Source organism: Hemitrygon akajei, chromosome 23 (assembly GCF_048418815.1).
Source record: "Hemitrygon akajei chromosome 23, sHemAka1.3, whole genome shotgun sequence".
Classification (NCBI taxonomy): domain Eukaryota; kingdom Metazoa; phylum Chordata; class Chondrichthyes; order Myliobatiformes; family Dasyatidae; genus Hemitrygon; species Hemitrygon akajei.
In genome coordinates, this window is record NC_133146.1 from 17,082,537 (window position 1) to 17,109,851 (window position 27,315).

General features: G+C 51.8%; 1 protein-coding gene across 1 annotated transcript; it reads left to right on the forward strand.

Moving 5' to 3' along the window:
* LOC140715199 (V-type proton ATPase subunit e 2-like) lies at positions 1 to 27,315 on the forward strand. Its single transcript, XM_073027045.1, has 4 exons — positions 1 to 150; positions 10,390 to 10,437; positions 13,353 to 13,478; positions 26,866 to 27,315. The coding sequence occupies exons 1-3, from the start codon at positions 47 to 49 to the stop codon at positions 13,444 to 13,446; spliced, it is 246 nt and encodes an 81-aa protein (XP_072883146.1). The 5' UTR covers positions 1 to 46; the 3' UTR covers positions 13,447 to 13,478; positions 26,866 to 27,315.

Sequence of the window (27,315 nt, forward strand, 5' to 3'; positions counted from 1 at the left end):
GGTAGGTTGGGGACTCGGGAGCCGTGGGTTGATCGGAGAGGACGAGATGGGTGGACACTCGGTGACGGTTCCTGTCATTTGTTTCACTGTTCTGTGGGGGCTGGTCGGCTGCGTCCTGCCCTGGTTCGTGCCCAAGGGCCCGAACAGAGGGTACGTTGGATGGGATGGTGGGGAGGGGAGAGGGTGCTGGGGTGGGGGTCGGGGTCAGGGTGGAGGGGAGAGGAGATGATGCTGGGGTCGGGGTGGAGGGGAGGGGAGAGGATGCTGGGGTCAGGGTAGAGGGGGAGAGGGTGCTGGGGTCGGGGTGGAGGGGAGGGGAGAGGATGCTGGGGTCAGGGTGGAGGGGAGAGTAGATGATGCTGGGGTCGGGGTGGAGGGGAGAGGAGATGATGCTGGGGTTGGGGTGGAGAGGAGGGGAGAGGGTGCTGGGGTCGGGGTGGAGGGGGAGGAGATGGTGCTGGGGTTGGGGTGGAGAGGAGGGGAGAGGGTGCTGGGGTCGGGGGTAGAGGGGGAGAGGGTGCTGGGGTCGGGGTGGAGGGGAGAGGAGATGATGCTGGGGTCGGGGTGGAGGGGAGAGGAGATGATGCTGGGGTCGGGGTGGAGAGGAGGGGAGAGGGTGCTGGGGTCGGGGAGGAGGGGGAGGAGATGGTGCTGGGGTCGGGGAGGAGGGGGAGGAGATGATGCTGGGGTTGGGGTGGAGAGGAGGGGAGAGGATGCTGGGGTCAGGGGGGAGGGGGAGGGGAGAGGGTGCTGGGGTCGGGGTGGAGGGGAGAGGAGATGATGCTGGGGTTGGGGTGGAGAGGAGGGGAGAGGATGCTGGGGTCAGGGGGGAGGGGGAGGGGAGAGGATGCTGGGGTCAGGGTGGAGGGGAGAGGGTGCTGGGGTCGGGGTGGAGGGGAGGGGAGAGGATGCTGGGGTTGGGGTGGAGGGGAGGGGAGAGGATGCTGGGGTCAAGGTAGGGGGGGAGAGGGTGCTGGGGTCGGGGAGGAGGGGGAGGAGATGATGCTGGGGTCGGGGTGGAGGGGAGGGGAGAGGGTGCTGGGGTCGGGGTGGAGGGGAGGGGAGAGGATGCTGGGGTCGGGGTGGAGGGGAGGGGAGAGGGTGCTGGGGTCGGGGGTGGAGGGGGAGGGGAGAGGATGCTGGGGTCGGGGTGGAGGGGGAGAGGAGATGATGCTGGGGTCGAAGGGGAAGGGAGAGGGTGCTGGGGTCAGGGTGGAGAGGGAGGGGAGAGGAGAGAGTGCTGGGGTGGAGGGGGAGGGGAGAGGATGCTGGGGTCGGGGGGAGGGGAGAGGATGCTGGAGTGGGGGTCGGGGGTAGAGGGGAGGGTAGAGGATGCTGGGGTTAGTGTAGAGGGGGAGAGGAGATGATGCTGGGGTCAGAGAGGAGGGGAGATGATGCTGGGGTCAGAGGGGAGGGGAGAGGATGCTGGGGTCAGGGTGGAGGGGAGGGGAGAGGATGCTGGGGTCGGGGTGGAGGGGAGGGGAGAGGATGCTGGGGTCGGGGTGGAGGGGAGGGGAGAGGATGCTGGGGTCAGGGGGGAGGGGAGGGGAGAGGATGCTGGGGTCAGGGGGGAGGGGAGAGGAGATGATGCTGGGGTCAGGGTGGAGAGGGAGAGGAGATGATGCAGGGGTCGGAGGGGAGGGGAGAGGATGCTGGGGTTGGGGTGGAGGGGAGGGGAGAGGATGCTGGGGTCGGGGTGGTGGGGGAGGGGAGAGGAGAGGATGCTGGGGTCGGGGGAGGGTAGAGGGTGCTGGGGTCGGGGTGGAGGGGGAGGGGAGAGGATGCTGGGGTAGAGGGTGCTGGGGTCGGGTTGGAGGGGAGGGGAGAGGGTGCTGGGGTCGGGGTGGAGGGGAGGGGAGAGGGTGCTGGGGTCGGGGTGGAGGGGAGGGGAGAGGGTGCTGGGGTCGGGGTGGAGGGGAGGGGAGAGGGTGCTGGGGTCGGGGTGGAGGGGAGGGGAGAGGATGCTGGGGTCGGGGTAGAGGGTGCTGGGGTCGGGTTGGAGGGGAGGGGAGAGGATGCTGGGGTCGGGGTGGTGGGGGAGGGGAGAGGAGAGGATGCTGGGGTCGGGGGAGGGTAGAGGGTGCTGGGGTCGGGGTGGAGGGGGAGGGGAGAGGATGCTGGGGTCGGGGTAGAGGGTGCTGGGGTCGGGGTGGAGGGGGAGGGGAGAGGATGCTGGGGTCGGGGTAGAGGGTGCTGGGGTCGGGGTGGAGGGGGAGGGGAGAGGATGCTGGGGTCGGGGTAGAGGGGGAGGGGAGAGGATGCTGGGGTCGGGTTGGAGAGGGAGAGGAGATGATGCTGGGGTCGGGGTAGAGGGGGAGGGGAGAGGATGCTGGGGTCAGGGTGGAGGGGAGAGGAGATGATGCTGGGGTCGTGGTGGAGGGGGAGAGGAGAGGGTGCTGGGGTCGGGGTGGAGGGGAGGGGAGAGGATGCTGGGGTCGGGTTGGAGAGGGAGAGGAGATGATGCTGGGGTCGGAGGGGAAGGGAGAGGGTGCTGGGGTCAGGGTGGAGGGGGAGGGGAGGGGAGAGGATGCTGGGGTCGTGGTGGAGGGTGCTGGGGTCAGGGTGGAGGGGAGGGGAGAGGATGCTGGGGTCGTGGTGGAGAGTGCTGGGGTCGGGGTGGAGGGGGAGAGGAGATGATGCTGGGGTCAGAGGGGAGGGGAGATGATGCTGGGGTCAGAGGGGAGGGGAGATGATGCTGGGGTCAGGGTGGAGGGGAGGGGAGAGGATGCTGGGGTCGGGGTGGAGGGGAGGGGAGAGGATGCTGGGGTCGGGGTGGAGGGGAGGGGAGAGGGTGCTGGGGTCGGGGTGGAGGGGAGGGGAGAGGGTGCTGGGGTCGGGGTGGAGGGGAGGGGAGAGGGTGCTGGGGTCGGGGTGGAGGGGAGAGGAGAGGATGCTGGGGTCGGGGTGGAGGGGAGGGGAGAGGATGCTGGGGTCAAGGTAGGGGGGAGAGGGTGCTGGGGTCGGGGTGGAGGAGAGGGGAGATGATGCTGGGGTCGGAGGGGAAGGGAGAGGTTGCTGGGGTCAGGGTGGAGGGGGAGGGGAGGGGAGAGGATGCTGGGGTCGTGGTGGAGGGTGCTGGGGTCAGGGTGGAGGGGAGGGGAGAGGATGCTGGGGTCGTGGTGGAGGGTGCTGGGGTCGGGTGGAGGGGGAGAGGAGATGATGCTGGGGTCAGAGGGGAGGGGAGATGATGCTGGGGTCAGAGGGGAGGGGAGAGGATGCTGGGGTCAGGGTGGAGGGGAGGGGAGAGGATGCTGGGGTCGGGGTGGAGGGGAGAGGATGCTGGGGTCAGGGTAGAGGGGGAGGGGAGAGGATGTTGGGGTCGGGGTAGAGGGTGCTGGGGTCGGGGTAGAGGGTGCTGGGGTCGGGGTGGAGGGGGAGAGGAGATGATGCTGGGGTCGAAGGGGAAGGGAGAGGGTGCTGGGGTCAGGGTGGAGAGGGAGGGGAGAGGAGAGAGTGCTGGGGTGGAGGGGGAGGGGAGAGGGTGCTGGGGTCGGGGGGAGGGGAGAGGATGCTGGAGTGGGGGTCGGGGTAGAGGGGAGGGGAGAGGATGCTGGGGTCAGGGTAGAGGGTGCTGGGGTCGGGGTGGAGGGGGAGAGGAGATGATGCTGGGGTCGAAGGGGAAGGGAGAGGGTGCTGGGGTCAGGGTGGAGAGGGAGGGGAGAGGAGAGAGTGCTGGGGGAGAGGAGAGAGTGCTGGGGTGGAGGGGGAGGGGAGATGATGCTGGGGTCGGGGGGAGGGGAGAGGATGCTGGGGTCGGGGTGGAGGGGGAGGGGAGAGGGTGCTGGGGTCGGGGTAGAGGGGAGGGGAGAGGATGCTGGGGTCAGGGTAGAGGGTGCTGGGGTCGGGGTGGAGGGGGAGAGGAGATGATGCTGGGGTCGAAGGGGAAGGGAGAGGGTGCTGGGGTCAGGGTGGAGAGGGAGGGGAGAGGAGAGAGTGCTGGGGTGGAGGGGGAGGGGAGATGATGCTGGGGTCGGAGGGGAGGGGAGAGGGTGCTGGGGTCGGGGTAGAGGGGAGGGGAGAGGATGCTGGGGTCAGGGTGGAGAGGGAGGGGAGAGGAGAGAGTGCTGGGGTGGAGGGGGAGGGGAGAGGGTGCTGGGGTCGGGGTGGAGGGGGAGGGGAGAGGATGCTGGAGTGGGGGTCGGGGTAGAGGGGAGGGGAGAGGATGCTGGGGTCAGGGTAGAGGGTGCTGGGGTCGGGGTGGAGGGGGAGGGGAGAGGATGCTGGAGTGGGGGTCGGGGTAGAGGGGAGGGGAGAGGATGCTGGGGTCAGGGTAGAGGGTGCTGGGGTCGGGGTGGAGGGGGAGAGGAGATGATGCTGGGGTCGAAGGGGAAGGGAGAGGGTGCTGGGGTCAGGGTGGAGAGGGAGGGGAGAGGAGAGAGTGCTGGGGGAGAGGAGAGAGTGCTGGGGTGGAGGGGGAGGGGAGATGATGCTGGGGTCGGGGGGAGGGGAGAGGATGCTGGGTTCGGGGTGGAGGGGGAGGGGAGAGGGTGCTGGGGTCGGGGTAGAGGGGAGGGGAGAGGATGCTGGGGTCAGGGTAGAGGGTGCTGGGGTCGGGGTGGAGGGGGAGAGGAGATGATGCTGGGGTCGAAGGGGAAGGGAGAGGGTGCTGGGGTCAGGGTGGAGAGGGAGGGGAGAGGAGAGAGTGCTGGGGTGGAGGGGGAGGGGAGATGATGCTGGGGTCGGAGGGGAGGGGAGAGGGTGCTGGGGTCGGGGTAGAGGGGAGGGGAGAGGATGCTGGGGTCAGGGTAGAGGGTGCTGGGGTCGGGGTGGAGGGGGAGAGGAGATGATGCTGGGGTGGAGGGGAGGGGGAGAGGAGAGGGTGCTGGGGTCGGGGTGGAGGGGGAGAGGAGATGATGCTGGGGTCGTGGTGGAGGGGGAGAGGAGAGGGTGCTGGGGTCGGGATGGAGGGGAGGGGAGAGGATGCTGGGGTCGGGGTGGAGGGGAGAGGAGAGAGTGCTGGGGTGGAGGGGGAGGGGAGATGATGCTGGGGTCGGAGGGGAGGGGAGAGGGTGCTGGGGTCGGGGTGGAGGGGAGAGGAGATGATGCTGGGGTCGGAGGGGAGGGGAGAGGATGCTGGGGTCGGGGTGGAGGGGAGGGGAGAGGATGCTGGGGTCAGGGGGGAGGGGAGATGATGCTGGGGTTGGGGGAGGGGAGAGGATGCTGGGGTTGGGGTGGTGGGGGAGGGGAGAGGTGATGATGCTGGGGTCGGGGTGGAGGGGAGGGGAGAGGATGCTGGGGTCAGGGGGGAGGGGAGATGATGCTGGGGTTGGGGGAGGGGAGAGGGTGCTGGGGTTGGGGTGGTGGGGGAGGGGAGAGGATGCTGGGGTCGGGGTAGAGGGTGCTGGGGTCGGGGTGGAGGGGAGGGGAGAGGATGCTGGGGTCGGGGTAGAGGGTGCTGGGGTCGGGGTGGAGGGGAGGGGAGAGGATGCTGGGGTCGGGGTAGAGGGTGCTGGGGTCGGGGTGGAGGGGAGGGGAGAGGATGCTGGGGTCGGGGTGGAGGGGAGGGGAGAGGATGCTGGGGTGGAGGGGGAGGGGAGAGGATGCTGGGGTCAGGGTAGAGGGGGAGGGGAGAGGATGCTGGGGTGGAGGGGGAGGGGAGGGGAGAGGATGCTGGGGTCGTGGTGGAGGGGAGGGGAGAGGATGCTGGGGTCGTGGTGGAGGGTGCTGGGGTCGGGGTCGAGGGGAGGGGAGAGGATGCTGGGGTCGTGGTGGAGGGTGCTGGGGTCGGGGTGGAGGGGGAGAGGAGATGATGCTGGGGTCGGAGGGGAAGGGAGAGGGTGCTGGGGTCGGTGTGGAGAGGGTGCTGGGGTCAGGATGGTGGGGAGAGGAGAGAGTGCTAGGGTGGAGGGGGAGGGGAGAGGATGCTGGGGTTGGGGGAGAGGAGAGGGTGCTGTAGTCAGGGGAGAGGGTGCTGGGGTCGGGGTGGAGGGGAGGGGAGAGGATGCTGGGGTTGGGGGAGAGGAGAGGGTGCTGTAGTCAGGGGAGAGGGTGCTGGGGTCGGGGTGGAGGGGAGAGGATGCTGGGGTCGGGGTGGAGGGGAGGGGAGAGGATGCTGGGGTCATGGTGGAGGGGAGGGGAGAGGATGCTGGGGTCATGGTGGAGGGTGCTGGGGTCGGGGTGGAGGGGAGGGGAGATGATGTTGGGGTCAGGGTGGAGGGGAGGGGAGAGGATGCTGGGGTCAGGGTGGAGGGGAGGGGAGAGGATGCTGGGGTCAGGGTGGAGGGGAGGGGAGAGGATGCTGGGGTCGGGGTGGAGGGGAGGGGAGAGGATGTTGGGGTCGGGGTCGAGGGGAGGGGAGAGGATGCTGGGGTTGGGGGAGAGGAGAGGGTGCTGTAGTCAGGGGAGAGGGTGCTGGGGTCGGGGTGGAGGGGAGGGGAGAGGATGTTGGGGTCGGGTTGGAGGGGAAAGGATGCTGTAGTCAGGGTAGAGGGGGAGGGGAGAGGGTGCTGGGGTTGGGGGAGGGGAGAGGATGCTGGGGTCAGGGTGGAGGGGAAAGGATGCTGGAGTCAGGGGAGGGGAGAGGGTGCTGGGGTCGGGGTGGAGGGGCAGGAGAGAGGATGTTGGAGTCGGGTTGGAGGGGAGAGGATGCTGGAGTCAGGGTGGAGGGGAGAGGGTGCTGTGGTGGGGGGGAGGGAAGAGGGTGCTGGTTTTGAGGGGAGGGGAGAGGCAGGGATTTGGAAAGATGGGTAAGGGGGGGATGACTGAGGCAGTGAATGGGGAAAGGTGATTAATGAACAAGGGGACGTATTTGGGTTGAAGGGTGAGACTTTGTTTTTCATCCCTCACCCCTTCCAACAAGAGGAAGCAGCCCCTGTACTATACCCGGTGAGGAGGAGTGGGGGTGTCTGTACACACTTTCACTGTGAGCTGTTGTTGTACTGTTACTTCCAATTGTAAACTGGAATATAACTTTGTCCTGGTTTTCGTTGCATTCTGGGCAGACTGTCACCTGGAAAAACACTCAGGCTCACTACCATTGGCATGTGTTGTGAAATTTGTTGTTTTGCAACAGCAGTGCCATGTGATATATAAGACGTACTGTGAATTATAATGAGAACTATATGTATAAATTGAATAAGTGAATGCAAAAGAGAGAGGGGAAATAGTGAGGTGACGGTCATGGGTTCATTAAAGGTAGATACTTAAATGTTGAGTATCTTCGTGCTCCTGTAGTAAGAGAGGGCATGTCCTGGGTGAGTGGTCATCCGCATCATTAAGTGGCGTCTTGTGTGATGTGAGTGATTGTGGTCCTTTAACCATGGTTGCTCTTGGCAGACCACCTCCGTACAAAACACTGCCATTGCCTTGCGGGCAGTGTCCTGGGCCCTTCATGATCGATGCTGCCTTCTTGAGGTATCACCTTTTTGAAGTTGTCCCCGATGGTGCCCACGATGGAGCTGTCTGACTCTAGAACCCTCTGCAGCTTTCTCCCATCCCGTGCATTGGCACCTCCACGTTAGAGCGTGATGCATCCAGTAAGAGTGCTCTCCACGGTGCACGTGTAGAAATTTGTGACGTACCAAATCTTTTCAAACTCCTGGTGACACACAGCCACTGGCATTGCTTCTTTTCAATTGCATTGACGTGTTGGGCCCAGGACAGACCTTCAGAGATATTGACACTCTAAAGTACTTGCCCTTACCGCTGCTGTCGATGAGGACTGCTATGTGTTCCCTTGACTTCCCCTGTGATCAGTTCCTTGGTGTTACTGACAGAGTGCAAGGTTGCCGTTGCAACGGCACTCAGCCAGATTATGTATTTCACTCCTGTACGCCACCTCTTTACTTCCTGAGATTGTGCGGACAACAGGTGTGTCATCGGCCATTTTATAGGTCCTGCTGGCGCTGTGCCGAAACATACATTCATGGGTGTAGAGAGAGTGAAGCAGAGGGCTAAGTACATATACTTGTTGATTGTCAGTGAAGAGGAGATACTGTTTCCAATCTGCACTGACTGTGGCCTCTCGATGAAGAAGTTCAAGGATCCAGTTTCAGAGGGAGGTGCTGACCCCTAGTTTTTGAAGCTAATTGATTAGTGCTGATGGGACAATGTAGGCAACTTGCAGTGAGTTCAGGTTCTTTCCTAGGCAGGAGTCGACTCTAGCCACACAAAGCACTTCATCACTGTAACACGAGTGAATCTGCAGATGCTGGAAATAAATAAAAACACAAAATGTTGGCAGAACTCAGCAGGCAACATCTATTGGAGGAGGTAGTGACGACGTTTCGGGCTGGAAACCCCTGATGAAGGGTTTCGGCCGGAAACGTCGTCACTACCTCCTCCCATAGATGCTGTCTGGCCTGCTGAGTTCTGCCAGCATTTTGTGTTTTTGCTTCATCACTGTAGATGTGTGATGGTCTTTGAGGCAGCTCACCCTGCTCTTGATTGATGCCCTTTTTGAAGCAGCAGCGTTAGATTGAAGATGTCCTTGAACACTCCCCCAATGTTTGGAAAGGTTTCCAATGCCCTACCAGGTGAACCGTCAGGTCCTGACACCTTGCAGGATGTTTTGCTCGTGGTCTCTGAGACAGATATCACAGGGTTGCCAAATGTTGCAGGGATTCGTACAGGAGTAGTTTCATTCTCGCTTTCAAAGCGTTCATCAGAGAGTGAAGAATCACGTCCATTCATGATGTTAGGTTTTGCCTCTCAAGAAATAATGACCAACAAACCCTGCCAGAGCTGATGTGTGTCTGATTCCACCCCTAACTTCACTTGGAATTGCTTTTTCACTATTAAGATGGCCTTTCATTGGTCGTACCTTGACTTCTTGGTAGAGTTCTGGATCACCAAACTTGAATGTCACAGATCAGGCCCTCGCTGTCTGTTATTCCACTGGCGTTTCGGACAGCAATGAAGATCCTTCATCTCTGATCTATCCCCCAGCTGACTGGGAATCTGAGCTCATCCATGACTTCTAGTTTGGGATATCTGGTATGTTCTTGGAGACGTGCTCATCCACACAGGTCTCGACGAAGTCGGTGACAATTGTAGCATATTCTTTCAGATGCGAAGAATGAAGTTGGTTAAGGGTGAAAACTGAAATATTTGAGAGGGACCTGAGAAGGAACGTCTTAACTCAGAGGGCAGTGCAAGTGTGGAACAAGCTCCCAGCAGAAGTGGAGCTAGCAAGTTTGATTACAACATAAAGGTTTGGATAGGTACATGGATGGGAGGGGTATGGAGAGATATGGTCCAGGTGTGTGTTGATTGGACTAGCAGAGTAAGGATGGCACGAAGGGTCTGTTTCTGTGATGTAATGTTCTATGACTCGGACATTTTGCTGTTCCAAAGGTTGTGTATAAAAATTCTGGTCCAGTTGAAGGAAGATGTTGATCATTAATTTACTAGTTTATGGTTGGTAATTTTTACCTTTGTTGAAATAGTTTAATGAAGACATCTTATTGATGACTGATTCTTGTTAGCATGACACTGTGTCCAAACCCTCTCCGATTCTGGAGATTTGCAGAGAGCAAAGTCCTCATTGAAGTTCCTCCTATTGAAGAGTAAATTTTCGTTAACTTTAACACACACCCCCCCCCCACCCCCAAAGATCATGACTGACTGAACGACGGTGTTTCTGCTTTTACTGGGAGATGCTGGGAATCCGCAGCAGCAGAAAACACTGGTGGAACTCGTCGGGTCAGGCAGCATCTGTTTCAGGTTGAGATCTTTCACATGGAATGAAACTTAAAAGCCAACATAAAAGGTGGAGCTGATAGGTGGATATACCTGTCAATCAGCTCCGTCATCTGGATTCAACTATCTACAACCAGCTCTAGCTCCAGCCCTTCTCCTCTTCCCCCCCACCCCCACCTACCTCTGTACTGGCTGTCTCCACTCTTCCTTTCAGCCCAAACGAAGGGTCTGGACATAAACACCAACTGTCCCGCTTCTCTCCATGGGTGCTGTCCAACGTGCTCAGCTCCTCCAGTTTCTTGTGTTTCTGTCTGGACTCCCTAAGCAGGAGGGGAACGGCGTGAAATATTCCACCCGATTCACAGTGGCCAGCAGGCGGTCGACATTTTTTTCCCCAGGGCAGAAATATCAAATGCTAGTGGACATGCATTTCAGGTGAGCAGGGTAAAGTTCAAAAAGGGATGTTTGGGACAAGGTAAGAGTGTTGGATGGCTGGAACAGACTGACAGGGATGGTGGTGGAGACAGGTGTTAGACACAAGTGTGGAGGCATATGGATTGTATGCAGACAGAAGGGATTTAGATTGATTTGCCATTGTGTACAGCACAGACACCACGGGCTGAAGGGTCTTCCTGGGCTGTCCTGCGTTCCAGGGGCGTTGGTGTCCTGTTGTCTGTGGGGACGGGCGAGTGCTGCCGCTGGTCGCTCTCACTGAATGAGCTCTCATCCTTTCTTGCCTTTGTTCTGCAGAGTCATCATAACCATGATCGTGACCACAGCTGTCTGCTGCTACCTCTTGTAAGTACACCGTGCATCCTAAGCCCTGGCTCAGAGGGGTTGGCCGGCGTGCCTCTTGGGGGTGTTTGCTGGCAGGGTCCCCTCTTCTCGAGGTTTGGACAAACCCAGAAGATGAAATTACTGAAACTGTCAGCTTGGACGTGATGGATTGGATTTGAGATATTGGGATTAAAATTCGGGGTTTGAGGTTCAGATGGTGGGCAAAGAGCAGATGGACAGGAAATTGGGTAAATAAAATACTGCAGATGCTTGAAATCCAGCATAACTGAAACACAGACACACAAAACGCTGGAGGAACTCAGCCAGTCTGCAGAGCATTTATGAAGAGCAATAAACAGTCTTAAGTCCTGGTCCCAATTCAAAACAACTGACCATTTATTCCTCTCCATCGATGCTGCCTGGATTGCTGACAGCCCCCCAGCATTTTGTGTGCGTGACCCTGGATTTCTGACAACCACAGAATCAAGATAATGGATATAACATAATATTCCTACACAATTGTTGGGATTACATTGTTAATGGATACAAATAATTATATATTCAGTTAATACAAAGGTAATAAACCTCCCAAAAATGTTCAAGTACAAATGTAGAATACATAAAAAAGGATTAACATATCCAAAAAGAAAATATACCCTCAAACAAAACTAATCTAAACAATACTAACCAAAAAAAAAACTAAGAAAAGAAAAGAACATGGGCTGTTTATAACATTAAAAAAAAAAGAAAGGACCATTAGTGTCATCAACTCCGAACTTCCCTGCATATATTAACACAAGAGAATAGGTTTGGAAAGAGGTCAAATCTCATGATATGAAAGTCATCTTGATATTAATAAGAAGATTGGAAAAGAAAGACATCCGCAGAATCTCTTGTGTTTATACAAGCTGGGAATACTCAGCAGGTCAGTCAGCGTCTGTGGAGAGAGAGGGAGAGACTGAAAGCTAGGCACGTGACAGGAAGCTGAAGGTCTACTCATCACCTGATTTCGGTTGGCTCTCACGACTGAGTTAGACCCCTTTACGCCGTGGCATTATAACTGCAGTCATCACCTGTAGTACTGCTGTAGTTGTCTGGTTTCGTCCTTGTGCAGTTTATCACTCCCGGTTGGGCCTAATTTAGAATAAAGAATCAGGTTTAATATCATCGGCATATGTTGTGAAATTTGTTAACGTTGTGGCAGCTATACATTGCAATATATGATAATATAGGAAAAAAACTGAATTGCAGTAACTATATAAAATAGTTACATCAAATAAGTAACACAAAAATAGAAATTTAAAAAGTAGTGAGGTAGTGTTCGTGAGTTCAATGTCCATTCTGAAATCGGATGGCAGGGGGGAAGAAGCTGTTCCTGAATCACAGAGTGTGTGCCTTCAGGCTTCTGTACCTCCTTCCTGATGGTAACAGTGGGAAAAGGGCATGTCCTGGGTGCTGGGGGTCCTTAATGATGGATGCCGCCTTTTTGAGGCATCGCTCCTTGAAGATACTACGGAGGCTAGTACCCGTGATGGAGTTGGCTAAGTTTACAACTCTCTGCAGCTTTCTTCGATCCTTTGCAGTAGCTTCCCTCCCCCACCCCACCCCCACCATACCGGAGAGTGATGCAGCCGATCAGAAAGCAATGTCATTTAACATACTACAATCTGCCTGACTAGAGAATGTGTCTGAACGTGGGGTCACGTTGAGTTTTTTTCCTTGTTTCGGAACATTGGCAATCTGCTGCAGACACCTGGTTAGATTAGACCACGAGACATGGGAGTAGAATTTGGCCATTTGGCCCATTGCGTCTGCTCCGCCATTCTGTCATATCCCCCTCAATCCCATTCTCCTCCTCTCCCCCTCAATCCCATTCTCCTCCTCTCCCCCTCAATCCCATTCTCCTCCTCTCCCCCTCAATCCCATTCTCCTCCTCTCCCCCTCAATCCCATTCTCCTCCCCTCCCCCTCAGTCCCATTCTCCTCCCCTCCCCCTCAATCCCATTCTCCTCCCCTCCCCCTCAATCCCATTCTCCTCCCCTCCCCCTCGGTCCCATTCTCCTCCCCTCCCCCTCGGTCCCATTCTCCTCCCCTCCCCCTCAATCCCATTCTCCTCCTCTCCCCCTCAGTCCCATTCTCCTCCTCTCCCCCTCAGTCCCATTCTCCTCCTCTCCCCCTCAATCCCATTCTCCTCCTCTCCCCCTCAATCCCATTCTCCTCCTCTCCCCCTGTAACCTTTGATGTCCTTGCTCGTCAAGAACCTCCGCTTTAGTCAAGTCAAGTCACTTTTTATTGTAATTTCGACCATAACTGCTGGTACAGTACACAGTAAAAACGAGACAACGTTTTTCAGGACCATGGTGTTACATGATACAGTACAAAAACTACACTGAACTACGTAAAAACAACACAGAAAAAATATTACACTAGAGTACAGCCCTACCCAGGACTGCATAAAGTGCACAAAACAGTGCAGGCATTACAATAAATAATAAACAAGACAATAGGCACAGTAGAGGGCAGTAAGTTGGTGTCAGTCCAGGCTCTGGGTATTGAGCAGTCTGATAGCTTGGGGAAAGAAACTGTTACATAGTCTGGTCGTGAGAGCCCGAATGCTTCGGTGCCTTTTCCCAGATGGCAGGAGGGAGGGAGGGAGGGAGCCCACTTGGGGTGACAGGGTAGCATAGCAGTTAGTGTAACATTATTACAGTGCCAGTGACCTGGGTTCAGTTCCATTGCTGTCTATAAGGAGCTTGCACGTTCTCCCCATGACTGTGTGGGTTTCCACCTCGTGCTCCGGTTTCCTCCCACATTCCCAAAGGCATACAGGGGAGTATGTTAATCGGTCACGTGGGAGTAATTGGGTGGTGTGGGCTCACTGAGCCAGAATGGCCTGTTACGGGGCCGTATAAATAGGTAAATTTCTTCTCTCCATAGCTGGCTCATCGCTCTGCTGGCTCAGATGAATCCTCTCTTTGGACCCCAGCTGAGAAATGAAACCCTCTGGTACCTCCGCTACTTCTGGGAATAAGACAAGACGACGCTGGAGCCGTTGGTGACGAGGTACCCACAGGGTAATGGTGAAGGATGGGGTGGGGGGGAGGGAGGGCCTCAGTGAAGAGTGAGAGGGTGGGGTTACATATAGAATAAGAGATTGCCAAGAGTGAGTCACAGGCTGAGATCCAATGCAGGAGTTCGCAGGTTTATATATAGAATGGCTGATCACTGGGATTGGGTTACAGGTTGGAACCCAATCCAGGTATTCAGTTATCATGGTTGTCAGTTTAAAGTTTGAATTGGACTTGTGTACTCGTGCCCCTGAAGAGCCCTCTGTGTGAAAAGGAGATGCTGTATCTCTTCATGGGGTGGGGGAAGAAGGAGGAAGGAAACTCAACCTTGATGCCCCCACGATTTGCTTCAGGTGCCATTTTTCTTCTATCCCCTCAAGGCAGAAGTTTTCCTAGACTTGGGCAAGGGGAGCTGGCCAGATATTGGGCCCTGCTGCTTCATCGCACATTCCCTGCTCATATCGTAGATAACCCTACTCCCTTCCTTCCCCCCCCCCCCACCCTTGAACCTCTGGATTAGTTCCCAGTTTGTAATCCACTTCCAGGGATCTGTTGTTCCATTTATAAACACCCTGAATTAGATCCCAGACTGTAACCCAGTCCCAGGGATCTGTTGTTCCATTTATAAACCCCCTGAATTAGATCCCAGCCTGTAACCCAGTCCCAGGGATCTGTTGTTCCATTTATAAACCCCCTGAATTAGATCCCAGACTGTAACCCAGTCCCAGGGATCTGTTGTTCCATTTATAAACCCCCTGAATTAGATCCCAGCCTGTAACCCAGTCCCAGGGATCTGTTGTTCCATTTATAAACCCCCTGAATTAGATCCCAGACTGTAACCCAGTCCCAGGGATCTGTTGTTCCATTTATAAACCCCCTGAATTAGATCCCAGCCTGTAACCCAGTCCCAGGGATCTGTTGTTCCATTTATAAACCCCCTGAATTAGATCCCAGACTGTAACCCAGTCCCAGGGATCTGTTGTTCCATTTATAAACCCCCTGAATTAGATCCCAGCCTGTAACCCAGTCCCAGGGATCTGTAATTCTATATATAAACACCCTGAATTAGATCCCAGACTGTAACCCAGTCCCAGGGATCTGTTGTTCTATATATAAACCCCATGAACGCTTGGATTCAATCCCATCTTGTAACTCACTCCCACGGTTTTCTTAATTTCTTCCTCTACCTACTTTTAATGGTGGTTGGCAGGGCAACTTAAACGTGCATTAGTGCCACCAACTGGACTGGAGTGTGGTGTAAAGAATTGAGAAATAAACCCCCCACTAGTTCTTTATCGAATGAACCCTAAATTACCCCTTAAAGCCCTATAGATTGTAAATGAGGAAAGGCAATATTGTGAATTAAATTAGTCAGTCAAGGTTTTAAATGAAATCTATCAGCCCCCAGCCTGCATTTGCTTTCTTTCAGCCTTGTATGCTTCACATTGTAAAAGAATGCGTTCCACTGTTTCATAATGATGGCAACACCCACACACTCCAGGCTGATGTTTTCCAAAAAGGTACAAGGAATAATTAAGCATAGTTTGCCCATTTCTGGGTTGAGTCAATCTAATTCCTCCCCTCTTGTTTTACCCCCTTCTCCCATCAATCCAGCAGTTTCATGTATTCTGTGAAGGTGTCTCCCCTCATGCCCATTATCCCACAAGACTTGACATAATCCCCTAAGTCTTAACCCCTCAACCCCTTAGCTTCTAATTTGCTAAGTGGAAGATCTATATCCACAGATGAACTTTTAACAGCTTTTTCGGCCAAACAGTCGAACTGCTCATTCCCTTCAACACCTCTATGTGCAGGAACCCATAAGGAGCAGACATGAAGGCCAATACTTTGAATATGAAGTAAGTTTGGAAGAGCTTCCAGCAGTAAATCTGACCTACTGTTAGAATGACCTGTTTTACGACGGGTCAAAACCGAAAAAGAACCCGAACAAATGACAACTTTGCAAGGACAGATTTCCCCCCCACCCACTCTAAGCCCAAAATGATGGCAACCAGTTCTACAGTATATACTGATAGCAAGACATTTCTTTATTGTTACCTGTAATTCAGGCACAGAAAGAGCCGCACCAACATTCCCTGTTTATCTTTTGATCCAGTAGTAAAAATGGTCAACCTATCACAATAATCTTCCTGAACCGTCAGACTCTCAGGCAGATCACAATCCTTGGATTTCATTAAATCATGAAACCTAAAATCAACTGAAGTCTTGGGGGGGGATAAAAGTGCAGGGTGGGGTTACTGAAGAAGCTACAGTGGGCCATATTGAATAATCCAACAAACCCATATTCCTAGCAACACACACAAGATGCTGGAGGAACTCAGCAGGCCAGGCAGCATCTATGGGGGTGGGGGGGAAGGTACAGTCCTCGTTCTGTGCCGAAACCCTTTGGTTTGTGGTTTGAAACCCATATTCCTAGCGTGATAGGAACCCAGCCACCCAAAGCTGAAAACTCTCTTCTTGCGATGTTCCCAACAGTCTTCCAACAGGGTGATCATTCCTCTGCCCCCTCAGATTAACCCGCTATGTTAACAACAACCTCAGCCTCCGCAACTCGCAGGGTAATTTTGTCATTTCAGCCAGTACAGCTGAAACAGGAGACGACCTTACTGCACCACAACGCAGTCTTAAAGCCTGTGCTCGTATCACGTCCAAACACTTCCAATTTTAAGATGAAACTGATCCATAAGCCACACAGCCATAATCAAATACAGATCTAAATAAGCAAATCTAAATGGTCAACAGAGATTTTTGTGAAGCACCCTCATAAACGCCCAAGGATATTTAATGCCCCTTTATATCGGTCAATTATTTTACTCATACGGCTTCTTATTTTACAGTATTAACCCCTGAATCATTGAAATTTTGCAAGATCTGGGAAAGGAACAGGTTGAATGTTCAGTTGGGTTGGTGCCCAGACTCTGAAACTCCTAGTCAAGCCTCTCCACCTCTCCCTCCTACAGGACACTCCAAGAAAACACTTCTGTGCCAAAGGCCGGTGGTTGGTCTGAGGGTGAGGGTGCTGGGTCTGCCAGGTTCTGATTGCTTGATGCCCAGTGTCCCTGAGCTCACCAGAGGCCTGTGCTGGAGTTGGAGGGCTGACTGTGTGAGTGAGTGGGAGGGAAGGAGGGACAAAAGGGGCTTTGGCTTTGCTGTTGCTTACGTTGTTCTGCGGAGCATCGTGTGCACGCCACGTTGGCGCAGGAATATGTGGCGACACTTGTGGGCTGCCGCAGCACATCCCTCGGATTGTCATTGCTAATGCAATCGATAGCTTTCACTGCACGTTTCCATGCAGATGTGATGAATCGATCTGATCCAGGGGTTCAAGTGGTGTGCTTGACAGTTGTGAAGTTTAAACTGGGCAAATGTACTCTTACCCTGCGAGTGGATTGATTCCTTTAAACGAGAACAGGACAGTTTTAGATTTGAAACATTAGGAGGGATATTCCCCCCCCCCGCCCCCCCGAGGAGCCCTGTGAGTGAACAGCAGGTATCCCCCCACCCTTGTAATGTTGCCCCAATATACCTGGTATAGTGCCCTCATGAGGGGCATCAGCAGGCTGAAAGTACAAAGTCTTTTTGGGAAATGGAGAATTGGAGGGCATGGGTTTAAAGTGAGAGGGGTGAGATTTAAAAGAAAGGGAACCGAGAGACAACTTTTTCGTGTGGGGTCGGTGTGTGTATGGAATGAGCTGCCGGGAGAAATGATTGCTGGGGATACGATAACAGCATTTAGAAGATACCTGGGCAGGTTCATGGGTAGGAAAGGTTTAGAGTAGGAATTCCCCACCTGGGGTCCAGAGACCCCTGGATTAATGGTAGGGGGCCATGGCAGAAAGTTTGGGACTCCCTGGTTAAAGGGGTATGGGGCTGGCTGGGATGGTGTATCCTGGTTGCCTCTGGGCCGAAGAGCCTGCTTTAGTGCTACATGTCTGTGAGTCTATGACCAGCCGGGGATTTGCCCATCAGCCAGCGGGAAGTTTTCCTTTTCAGCTTTCGTGTTCGGGATCCGCCAAGTGAAGGTTGCTTCTGTTTATTTATTCAGAGATGCAGCATGGTCAGGTCCTTCCAGCTACGCCACCCAGCAAACCCCGAAAAACCAGATTTAACCCTAACCTAATCATGGGACATTTAACCTATTAATGTACCTGGTTCAGCTTCGGACTGTTGGGGGAAGCCAGAAGACCCCCCCAGAGAAAACCCACTCATTCAACAGGGAGGATCCAGAGACTCCTTACAGAGGAACGCCGCGATTGAACTCTGACACTCCGAGCTGTAACGTACTAACCGTGGTGCCCAGCGGTTTCGGTGATTAACCGTTCCTTCCGGAGGGACTGAGGGCGAAAGTCTCGATCTGCCTTGCAATTTCCATTAGTGAGAGGGGTGGGTAAATGCAGAAGTAGGAACTGTGACCCAGCTGGACAGTCGGAGGGCAGGGCCCCAATATCTCAGACAAGGAAACTTGCGTGGTCATTTCTAACCCTCAGGAAGGGAGCAGAGACGTGACTGGTGTAAGGGTGACACAGCAGCGTAACACTTTTCCACCGCGGTCTATAAGGGGTTAAATGTTTTCCCTGTGACCACGTGGGATTTCTCCAGGTGCTCCTGTTTCCTCCCACATTCCAAAGACCTGCAGGTTGGGGTTAGTAAGTTGTGAGCTTGCACTGTTGTCACCAGAAACGTGGTAACTCTTACAGGCTGCCCCCAACACAATCCTTGTTGATTTGATGCAAGTGATACATTTCACTGCATGTTTCATAGAAACATAGAAAATCTACAGCACAATACAGGCCCTTCGGCCCACAAAGTTGTGCCCAATATGTCCCAACCTTAGAAATTACTAGGCTTACCCATAGTCCTCTATTTTTCTAAGCTCCACGTACCGATCCAAAAGACTCTTAAAAGACCCTATCGTATCGATGTACATGTGACAAATAAGTCTATCTTTAACCAAAAATATTTCTGCCTTTATTAAGGATGGCTGGACCTGTGGATAGTCCCTTTCCCTGCCCAACAACTCCATGCCTACGGAGCCCACTTTATATTAAAAAAAAATAATTTATATTGAAATACAAAAACCAAGTGAAAATGCTCGAAACACTCAGCAGATCGTGCAGAGCAAAACAGTTTAAACTGTGATTTCTCTTTCTGTAGCTGCTGCCTGACCTGAGTAATTGCCGTGGTTCCTGATTATTTTTTTTTACTGAAGATTTTCAATTAACTGTTAGTGTAGTTTTAATAATTTTGGTTTTAATACAACTCTTCCAAGTGGTAATAGCGATTCGTGTTTCTAAGTCATAAATCATAGCACAGTGTAGCACAGAAACTGGGCTTTCAGCCTGTCTAGTCCGTGCCAGCCTAGTCTTTTGCCTCATGTCACCTCCGTGCACCTGGACCACCGCGCACCGCCCATGCTTGTCCCATCCATCTATCTATCCAAACTTCTCTTCGATGTTACAATCGATCTCACACCCGCCTCGTCCACTGGCAGCTCGTTCCACAATCGCACTGTCCTCGGAGTGAAGAGGTGTTCAGTCTCTCTCCAGCAGATGATGCGCGCGGACTGGGAGAGCGCTGCCGGTAGGTTCACCTGATCTTCTCCGAGGGTGGGGTGCAGGCACCGCCCACCGCTCCGCCACCTCTGGGCACAGGTCCGTCTGAGGGGACTGTCTCAAAGGTGAACGGAGATCGAACTTGGCCATTTTTCCTTGTGCAGCAGAGGGCAGAATGTCTGTTTGTGTTGCTGCTCCCTGAAGAGGTCTGTGGCCTGAGTTACAGAGTTTAGCTGGAACCTCCGCTATCGTTGAGCAGCTAAACCTTTACGCTGATGAATTAGCTTATAGAAGGAAAACTGAAACAACATCTTCTCGCTCAATGTCAGCAAAACCAAAGAGCTGGTCATTGACCACAGGAAGAAGGTCCACGAGCCAGTCCCCATTAGCAGTTTGGAAGCGGAGGGAGTCGGTAGCTTAATTCCTTGGTGTTATCAGAGGTTGGGTCCTGCACCTGCACATCAGTGTCATCAGAAAGAAGACACATCACTGCCTCTCCATGCTTAGAAATTTGCGTAGATTTGGCACGTCACCAAAACCTTTGACAAACTTCTATAGATACACAATGGTAAATATCCCGACCGGTTGTGTCATGGCCTGGCATGGAAACGCCAGCGCCCAGGAACAGAAAATGCTACCAAAGCGGTGGATGCAACCCAGGCAATCGAGTGTATTTATGAGGAGCCCTACCACAAGAAAGCAGAATCCATCCTCAAGGAGCCCCCACCATCCAGGCCGTGCCTTGTTCTCACGGTTACTGTAGTGCAGGAGGTACAGAAACCTGTTCAGCAGCAGGCACTGCCCTACAGCTGTCAGACTCCTGACTCACTCACCACAACTCTGAACTGATTCTACGACCTATGGACTCACTGTCAAGCTCTCTGTGCAACACGTGTTCTCGGTATTTTTTATTTGCACATCGGTTTTTTTTGTCTATGGGATTTTTTTTGTAGGCTACTGTATTTCTATATTTTCCTACAAACGTCAGTGATCTTAGAGTCCGATGCAGACTGGGAGACCGTTTCGCTGAACCTGACGCAGAGCGGGAGACCATTTCGCGGAACACCTACTCTCTGTCCGCCAGAGAAAGCAGGATCTCCCAGTGGCCACACATTTTAATTCCATGTCCCATTCCCATTCTGATATGTCTATCCATGGCCTCCTCTACTGTCAAGATGAAGCCACATTCAGGTTGGAGGAACAACACCTTATATACCGGCTGGGTAGCCTCCAACCTGTTGGCATGAACATTGACTTCTCTAACTTCCGTTAATGCCCCTCCTCCCCCTCTTACCCCATCCCTGTTTTAATTATTCCCCCCCTTTTTTTCTCTCTCTGCCCATCACTCTGTCTGTTCTCCATCTCCCTCTGGTGCTCCCCTCCCCCTTTCTTTCTCCCTAGGCCTCCCATCCCATGATCCTTTCCCTTCTCCAGCTCTGTATCACTTTTGCCAATCACCTTTCCAGCTCTTAGCTTCATCCCACCCCCTCCGGTCTTCTATCATTTCAGATTTCCCCCTCCCCCTCCCCCTCCTACTTTCAAATCTCTTACTATCTTTTATTTCAGTTAGTCCTGACGAAGGGTCTCGGCCCGAAACGTCGACAGCGCTTCTCCCTATAGATGCTGCCTGGCCTGCTGTGTTCCACCAGCATTTAGTGTGTGTTGCGGATTAATACTTTGATTTGACTTTGCATTAATTACAGTTGCCAGCAGGTGGCAGAGCTGTGACATTGTTAGGGCAGGCAGCGACAGCGCCACTTGGTGGTGGGGGGAAGCATCACGCTGATTTTCCCCATGTGACGAGAATGAAGAATTTTCCTCCTCCGTTCGTACATACATACAAATTAGGAACAAGGATGCTGCCAGGACTCCAGATTAAATTATAAGGAGAGTTTGAACAGAGTAAGACGTCATAGGAGACAAAGAGAACTACAGCATAGAACCAAAGCGGAACCAAGAAGGCCATGTAGAAGTGTACCGAGGCCCACATATGCACTGCCCTGCTCAGCTGGCTTTACACTTGTGACTGTGTTGGCTAAGCACAGCTCCACTGCCAAATTCAAGTTTCTTGACACCACTGTCACTGGCCGAATCAAGGGTGATGATAAATCAGCATTGTACGGAGGAGACTGAAAATCCGGCTGAGTGATGTCACAACAACAATCTCACACTCCATGTCAACAAGACCCCAAGGAACTGACTAAAGACTTGAGGAGAAGAAAACCAGAGGCACACGAGCCAGTTCTCATCGTAGGACTAGAGGCAGAGAGGGTCAGCGACTTTAAATTCTTTTGTGTCCTCATTTCAGATGACCTCTCCTGGGCTCAGCATGGAAGTGCCACTATGAAGGGAGCACGGCAGTACCTCGACTTCCTCAGGAGTTTGTGGAGCTTCGGCATGATGCCTAAAACTTTTGACAAACTTCTATAGATGTCTAGTCAGTAGGGAGTATACTGACAGGCTGCATCACAGCCTGGTATGGAAACACCGATGCTCTTGAACAGAAAGTCCTGCAAAAATTAGTGAATATGGCCCAGTTCATCACGGATCAAGACTCCCAACCGTTGAACATGAAACACTATTGCAGGAAACAGCATCCATTCTCAGACCCCCCCCACCATTCAGGCCATGCTGCCATCAGGAAGGAGGTACGGGAGCCTCAGGACCCACACCACCAGGTTCAGGAACAGTCATTACCCCTCAATCACCAAGCTCTTCAACCAAAGGGGTAACTTCACTTGCCCCATCATTGAAATGTTTCCACAAGCAATGGACTCACATTCAAGGACTCATCTCATGTTCTTTGTGTTTGTTTATTGTTAATTATTATTATTATTATTTTTTATTTTGTATTTGCACAGTTTGTTGTCTTCTGCAGTCCGGTTGAATGCCCAAGATGGGCAGTCTTTCATTGATTCTGTTATTGTTAATATTCTGTGAATTTATTGAGTATGCCCACAAGAAAATGAATCTCAGGGTTGTGTATGGTGATGTATGTGAACTTTAATAATAAAGGACATAGATATGGTGAATGTACACTTCACTGTGTTGGGAAATTGAGAGCTAGAGAGTGCAGGTTTAATGTTGGGAGGAATAATTTAACAGGAACTTCAAGGCCAACCTGTTTTTTAAACAAAGTGTGGTGTGTATGTGGAATGAGCTTCCAGTGCAGCTTTCTAAAGCGACTTGGGCAGGTATATGGATTGGAAAGGTTTATGGGTAAATGGGACTATCTTGAACTGGCAGCTTGGATGAGTGGGGGGGGGGGCACCTTGGTCAGCATGGAGCAGATGGGCCAACTGGCCTGTTAGGACCATAAGCCATGGGAGCAGGATTAAGCCATTCTGCCCATTGAGTCTGCTTCGCCATTCCATCATGGCTGATCCCAGATACCACTCAACCCCATACACCTGCCTTCTCGCCATATCCTTTGATGCCCTGACCGATCAGGAAACAGTCTTCTGCTTTAAATATATCCACGGACAGACTGCAGTCTGTGGCAGAGCCTTCCACAAATTTACTACTCTCTGGCTTAAAAGAAATTCCTCCTCATCTCTGTTCTAAAGGGTCGCCCCTCAATTTTGAGGCTGTGCCCTCTAGTTCTAGATACCCCCACCATAGGAATCCACCTCCCCATGTCCACCCTATCTAGTCCTTTCAACATTCAGTAGGTTTCAATTAGATTCCCCGCCCCCCGCATTCTGCTGAGTTCCGGTGAGTACAGGCCTGTTTCCATGCTGCAGAAATCTGTGTCTGAGTAGGCCAATCAGCCCATCGCCTGCCATCCTGAAAGCTCAGATTGTAATCCCAGCTCCCTGCTGCTGACTCTGTGAACTTTCACCCCAAACCAAAAATCTGTTGACCTCTGCCTTAATTTTCATGGACTCTGCTTCCAACTGCCTTTAAGGATGAGAGTTGCAGATATGACCTTCTGGGGGGGGGGGGGGGGAATGTCTTCAGTGGGTGATTCTTTTATTAATTTTTATTGCATTTCTACAAACCAACTACAAACAAAAAACCCAACAACAAAGTGAAGATTAATACAGTGCAAAGTAAACACATCAATTACATAATTCATAACAATAAGGAAACAGCACCTAGAATAAAATCATAAAGTTAGTATCCTTCCCTCCCTCCTACTTTAAAACTCCAGGCCAACCATTACAATATGTAAAAAATTTTAAAGAATAATCAGAGCATTTGACCTGACAAAACTGTAAATATAAATAAAAAAAGAATAATAATGCCCACTACCAAACTATACTGTAATTTCCATCAAAAAGAAACCATAAAACTTACAGAGAGAAAAAAAAGCTGAAAGTAAGGGATTAAAAAGAATAAACTTAATCTAAAGAGGAGTTATGAAAATATTCAAGAAAAGGCCCCCACGCCTTTGGAAATTTTATGTCGGAATTGAGAAGTGAGTAATGAATTTTTTCAAGGTCTAAACAGGACATAGTATCATTAAGCCATTGAGCATGAGTGGGTGGGGCAACATCTCTCCACCTAAGGAGAACTAAGTGTCCCATGTTATTAAACAGTGACCTCTAGCTGGAGGATTTTCCCAGAAGAGGAAATGCCCTCTCTCTGTCCTCCCTCTCGTTAACAGCAGCTATTTCAAGATCTAGTTTGGTTTTATTTGTCACGCGTACGTCAGTGAAATGCAACAATATGCGTCCATGACCAACGCAGTCCGAGGATGTGCTGGGGGTAGCCCGGGGTCACCGCGCCCCGCGCGCCGGCATAATGTGCCCACAGCTTACTGACCCATGCGTCTTTGGAATGTGGGAGGGAACCTGCAAGGTCACAGTGAGAGCAAGCAAACTCCTTACAGACAGCGGCAGGGATTCACCCCTAATCCTGGTAACTGGTGCCCACCAATACAGTTAGTTGAAAGCCTATCCCATAAACCTTCCCACAAAATAAAAGCTACCAATTCCAGGTATTAGATGTGACATAAACACAGGAAGCTAGACATTTTTTTTGGCAGATAAATACAAATATTGGATATCTAAAATTTAAGAAAATCTAAACGCTCAGTGAATTAGGCAGCATCTGTAGGGAGCGAAACAGTTGATGTATCGGGTTAGAGATCCCTTGGCAATTAAAGGTGTGTGTAACGATGACACAGGAAAGGAGGGGGACAAACTGGACAAGTCATGTTAACAGCCACAGTGTGGAAGTTGAGTGCAGAGTAGGCAGGGAGTTTTCCAGATCCCAATGTTGGGCCAACGAAAGCAGTCTATTGTAAATCTGCTGTAATGTAAAGGGTTCATTGATGACCTGGGAATTAGGAGGCCTATTGAGAACAGTGACCTCAGTGTGATTGAAATTTGTATAAAGATTGAAATAATTGTGTTCAGAAACCTGGGACGTGGACTTAAGTAAAACAAACTGCCCTAGGTGTGATTTGGAAAACTTTAAGAGGCACAATTTTTAACACTTTAAACTTTTTTTAAAAAAAAATTAGTTTACACTTAGTAAATCTCTTTTTGACAGTGTATTTGTTTGGAGTTTTGTTGTCTCTCTGTTCCTTCAGACCTCTGTTGCAGCACATTTTCCCCTCCCCCTGAGGTTCTCCAGTAAACTTTCTGATGTTCATTCTATTCTAAATCTATGACAAGATGCTCTCACTCTTGGCTACGATGAAAAGAGAAGTTAAAGATCAAAGTAAAAAGCTTTTAAAGTTGTAAAAAACAAAAAGTGGTGAACACAAGTGGGAGGCTTGCAAAATTCAGCAGCGAATGCTCAAGAATGAGGAAGGGGAACATGCAAGCAAGCTGAAGACATACAAAGGAGATCTTTAAATTTTTAATGCAACATAGAACAGTACAGTATAGGCCCTTCAGCCCAAAATGTTGTGCCAACTCTTTAATCCACTCCAAGTTCAATCTAACTCTTCCCTCCCACGTAGTCTTTCATTTTTCTATCATCTGTGTACCAGTCTGAGAGTTTCTTAAATGCCCCTAATGTAAATGCCTCTACAGCCACCTCTGGCAGGGTGTACCGTGCACTCACCACTTTGTGTTTAAGGTGACTGGGGGAAAGTTATTTCCTCTTAAACGTTATGCTCCCTCACATTGACCATTTCCACCCTGGGGCTACTGGCTGTCAACTTGATCTTTGCCTCTTGTACATCTCTATAAAACCACCTCCCCAAGAGAAAGGCTGGAGCTCTCTAAGCCGACTTGACGTGTGAAAAGAAAACCAGCCGTAAAAGTTAATGTGACTGAGACGAGGAGGATTATTTCAGCAATAAGTACTGGGGGGGGGGGGTGGCTAAGCAGTATTAAGGAACAAAAGAACTTTGGTGTCTAAGTCAATCAACCACGGTAGTGGGGCAGCTGGCAGTACGGGCTTTCTGCCTTGTGACTGATGGGAAGGGAAGAGAGAATGTCTGTGGAGGGTGAGTGGGGGGTTCTTTGATTGTGATTACTGCTTTACCATCTGATTTCTACAAAGACGCCGGGTCTCTCACCACTGTAATAAATACTCTGCTTGCTTTTCTCCATTGGAGTGATGGCCCTGTATTCCATATTCCACCCGCTATGTTGTTACCTCTTCACCTGACCTGTCAGCATCAACAGCCCACTTCGCGTTCTCTTTACACACGCATGTCCTCACGCCCGTCTCCTTGCTCTTGCCCAATCACTCAGATGTATGAATGTAAAATTGCCGTAGTTCAGAATCAGGTTTGCTATAATTGACGTGAAATTTGTTATTTTGCAGCAACAGTACAGATTCAAAGTATATTTATTATAAAAGTAAGTATGTGCTATTTATGTCAACAAGAAATATAAAAAAAACAGCTAGTGCGAAAAGAGAACAACATGGTGAGGTAGGAGCAAGAGGTTCTGCAAGAGATCCAGAGCTGGGTACTGACGCCACAAAGTGCTGGAGGAACTCAGCAGGTCAGGCAGCATCTGTGGAGAGGAATAAACCGTCGAGGTTTCAGACCGACTCAGTCCTGCTGAAGGATCTCAGCCCAAAACATCAATCATTTGTTCCTCTCCACAGATGCTACCCGACCCGCTGGGTTCTTACAGCAATCTGTGTGCGCGGCAAAAAGTGAGATAGTGTTCACGATGGTGGAGAGGACGAAGCTGTTCCTAAAATGTTGTGTGTTGGGCTTGAGGCTCTTGTAACTCCTCCGTGATGATACTAATGAGAAGAGGGCAAGTCCTGGGTGGTGGGGGGGAGGGGGGTAATATATCCCAGATTAATGACGGATCACAGAAGGGCAAACGTCCAGTTCGGATTTACAAGGGTTTGCAGGCATCAGGTAAGTTGCACAAGGAGAAGCTTTTGGTGATTTAGTGTTGGCTTGAGAGAGTCTGAAATGTTGAAAGTGTTGGGCATTGTCAACATAGGGACTGTTTCCCTGAGTAAACTATCAAAGCTTCAGTGGGCAAATGGGGGATTTTTCAGCGGGTCTAAAGGACAGATAGGAAAGAGAAGGTGATGGATTTGCAAAGTCCGGGACCTACCTCCAGCTGGCTGTCCCATCCCCAGGTTCTCAAGACGTGTGAACACCGAGTCAATCCACTGATCCCAGACATGCAAATACTCAAGACAGAAGCACCAACCATTTCCTGGAATCCTTTTTTTAATAACCAAGATTCACCCCCTCCCCCCGAGTGAAGAGATTTTTCTTCCTGTTGGTCCTCATGCCAACTCTTCCCCACTTTTCCCAACAGCCCCGGAGACCTGTGTCACAGCTTTCTACGACCCCATTTTCCCCTCATTCCTTTGTTTTTCATTCCTTGCTAGGGAGGCTTTGCACTGACTCATAAACTTGTCTCTCCACAGATGCTGACTGTCGAAGGTGTATTTTTTGTTTGGAGTTCCCTGTTGTCTCTCCGCTCCCTCAGACCTAGTGCTGCAACAGATTTCCCTTTCTCCGTCTCGAGTAAACTTCCACATTTTCTTTGTATTCCAAGTCCGTAGCAAGGAAGAAAGGGATGCTGTCACCCCAATGATTCAGGGGTTGAGAGTTTAGAGGAAATCGCAGAATTCTGGGATGAAACTCACACTAGTCTTGTTTCATTGAAAGAACTCGACTCTACCCAATTAATTCTTTTTATAAAGAGCACTAATGTTTGTGTCATGCATAGTGAGTTAATGTAATAAATCATGTACTTCTGTGAATTCTGTAGAAGATTTATTTTATAATTAAAATATTAAGATGTTAAAAGTAAACAACCTATTCAATACTGTAAACTATATTTAGCTGGTGCAATAAATGTGTTCCAACTTTAA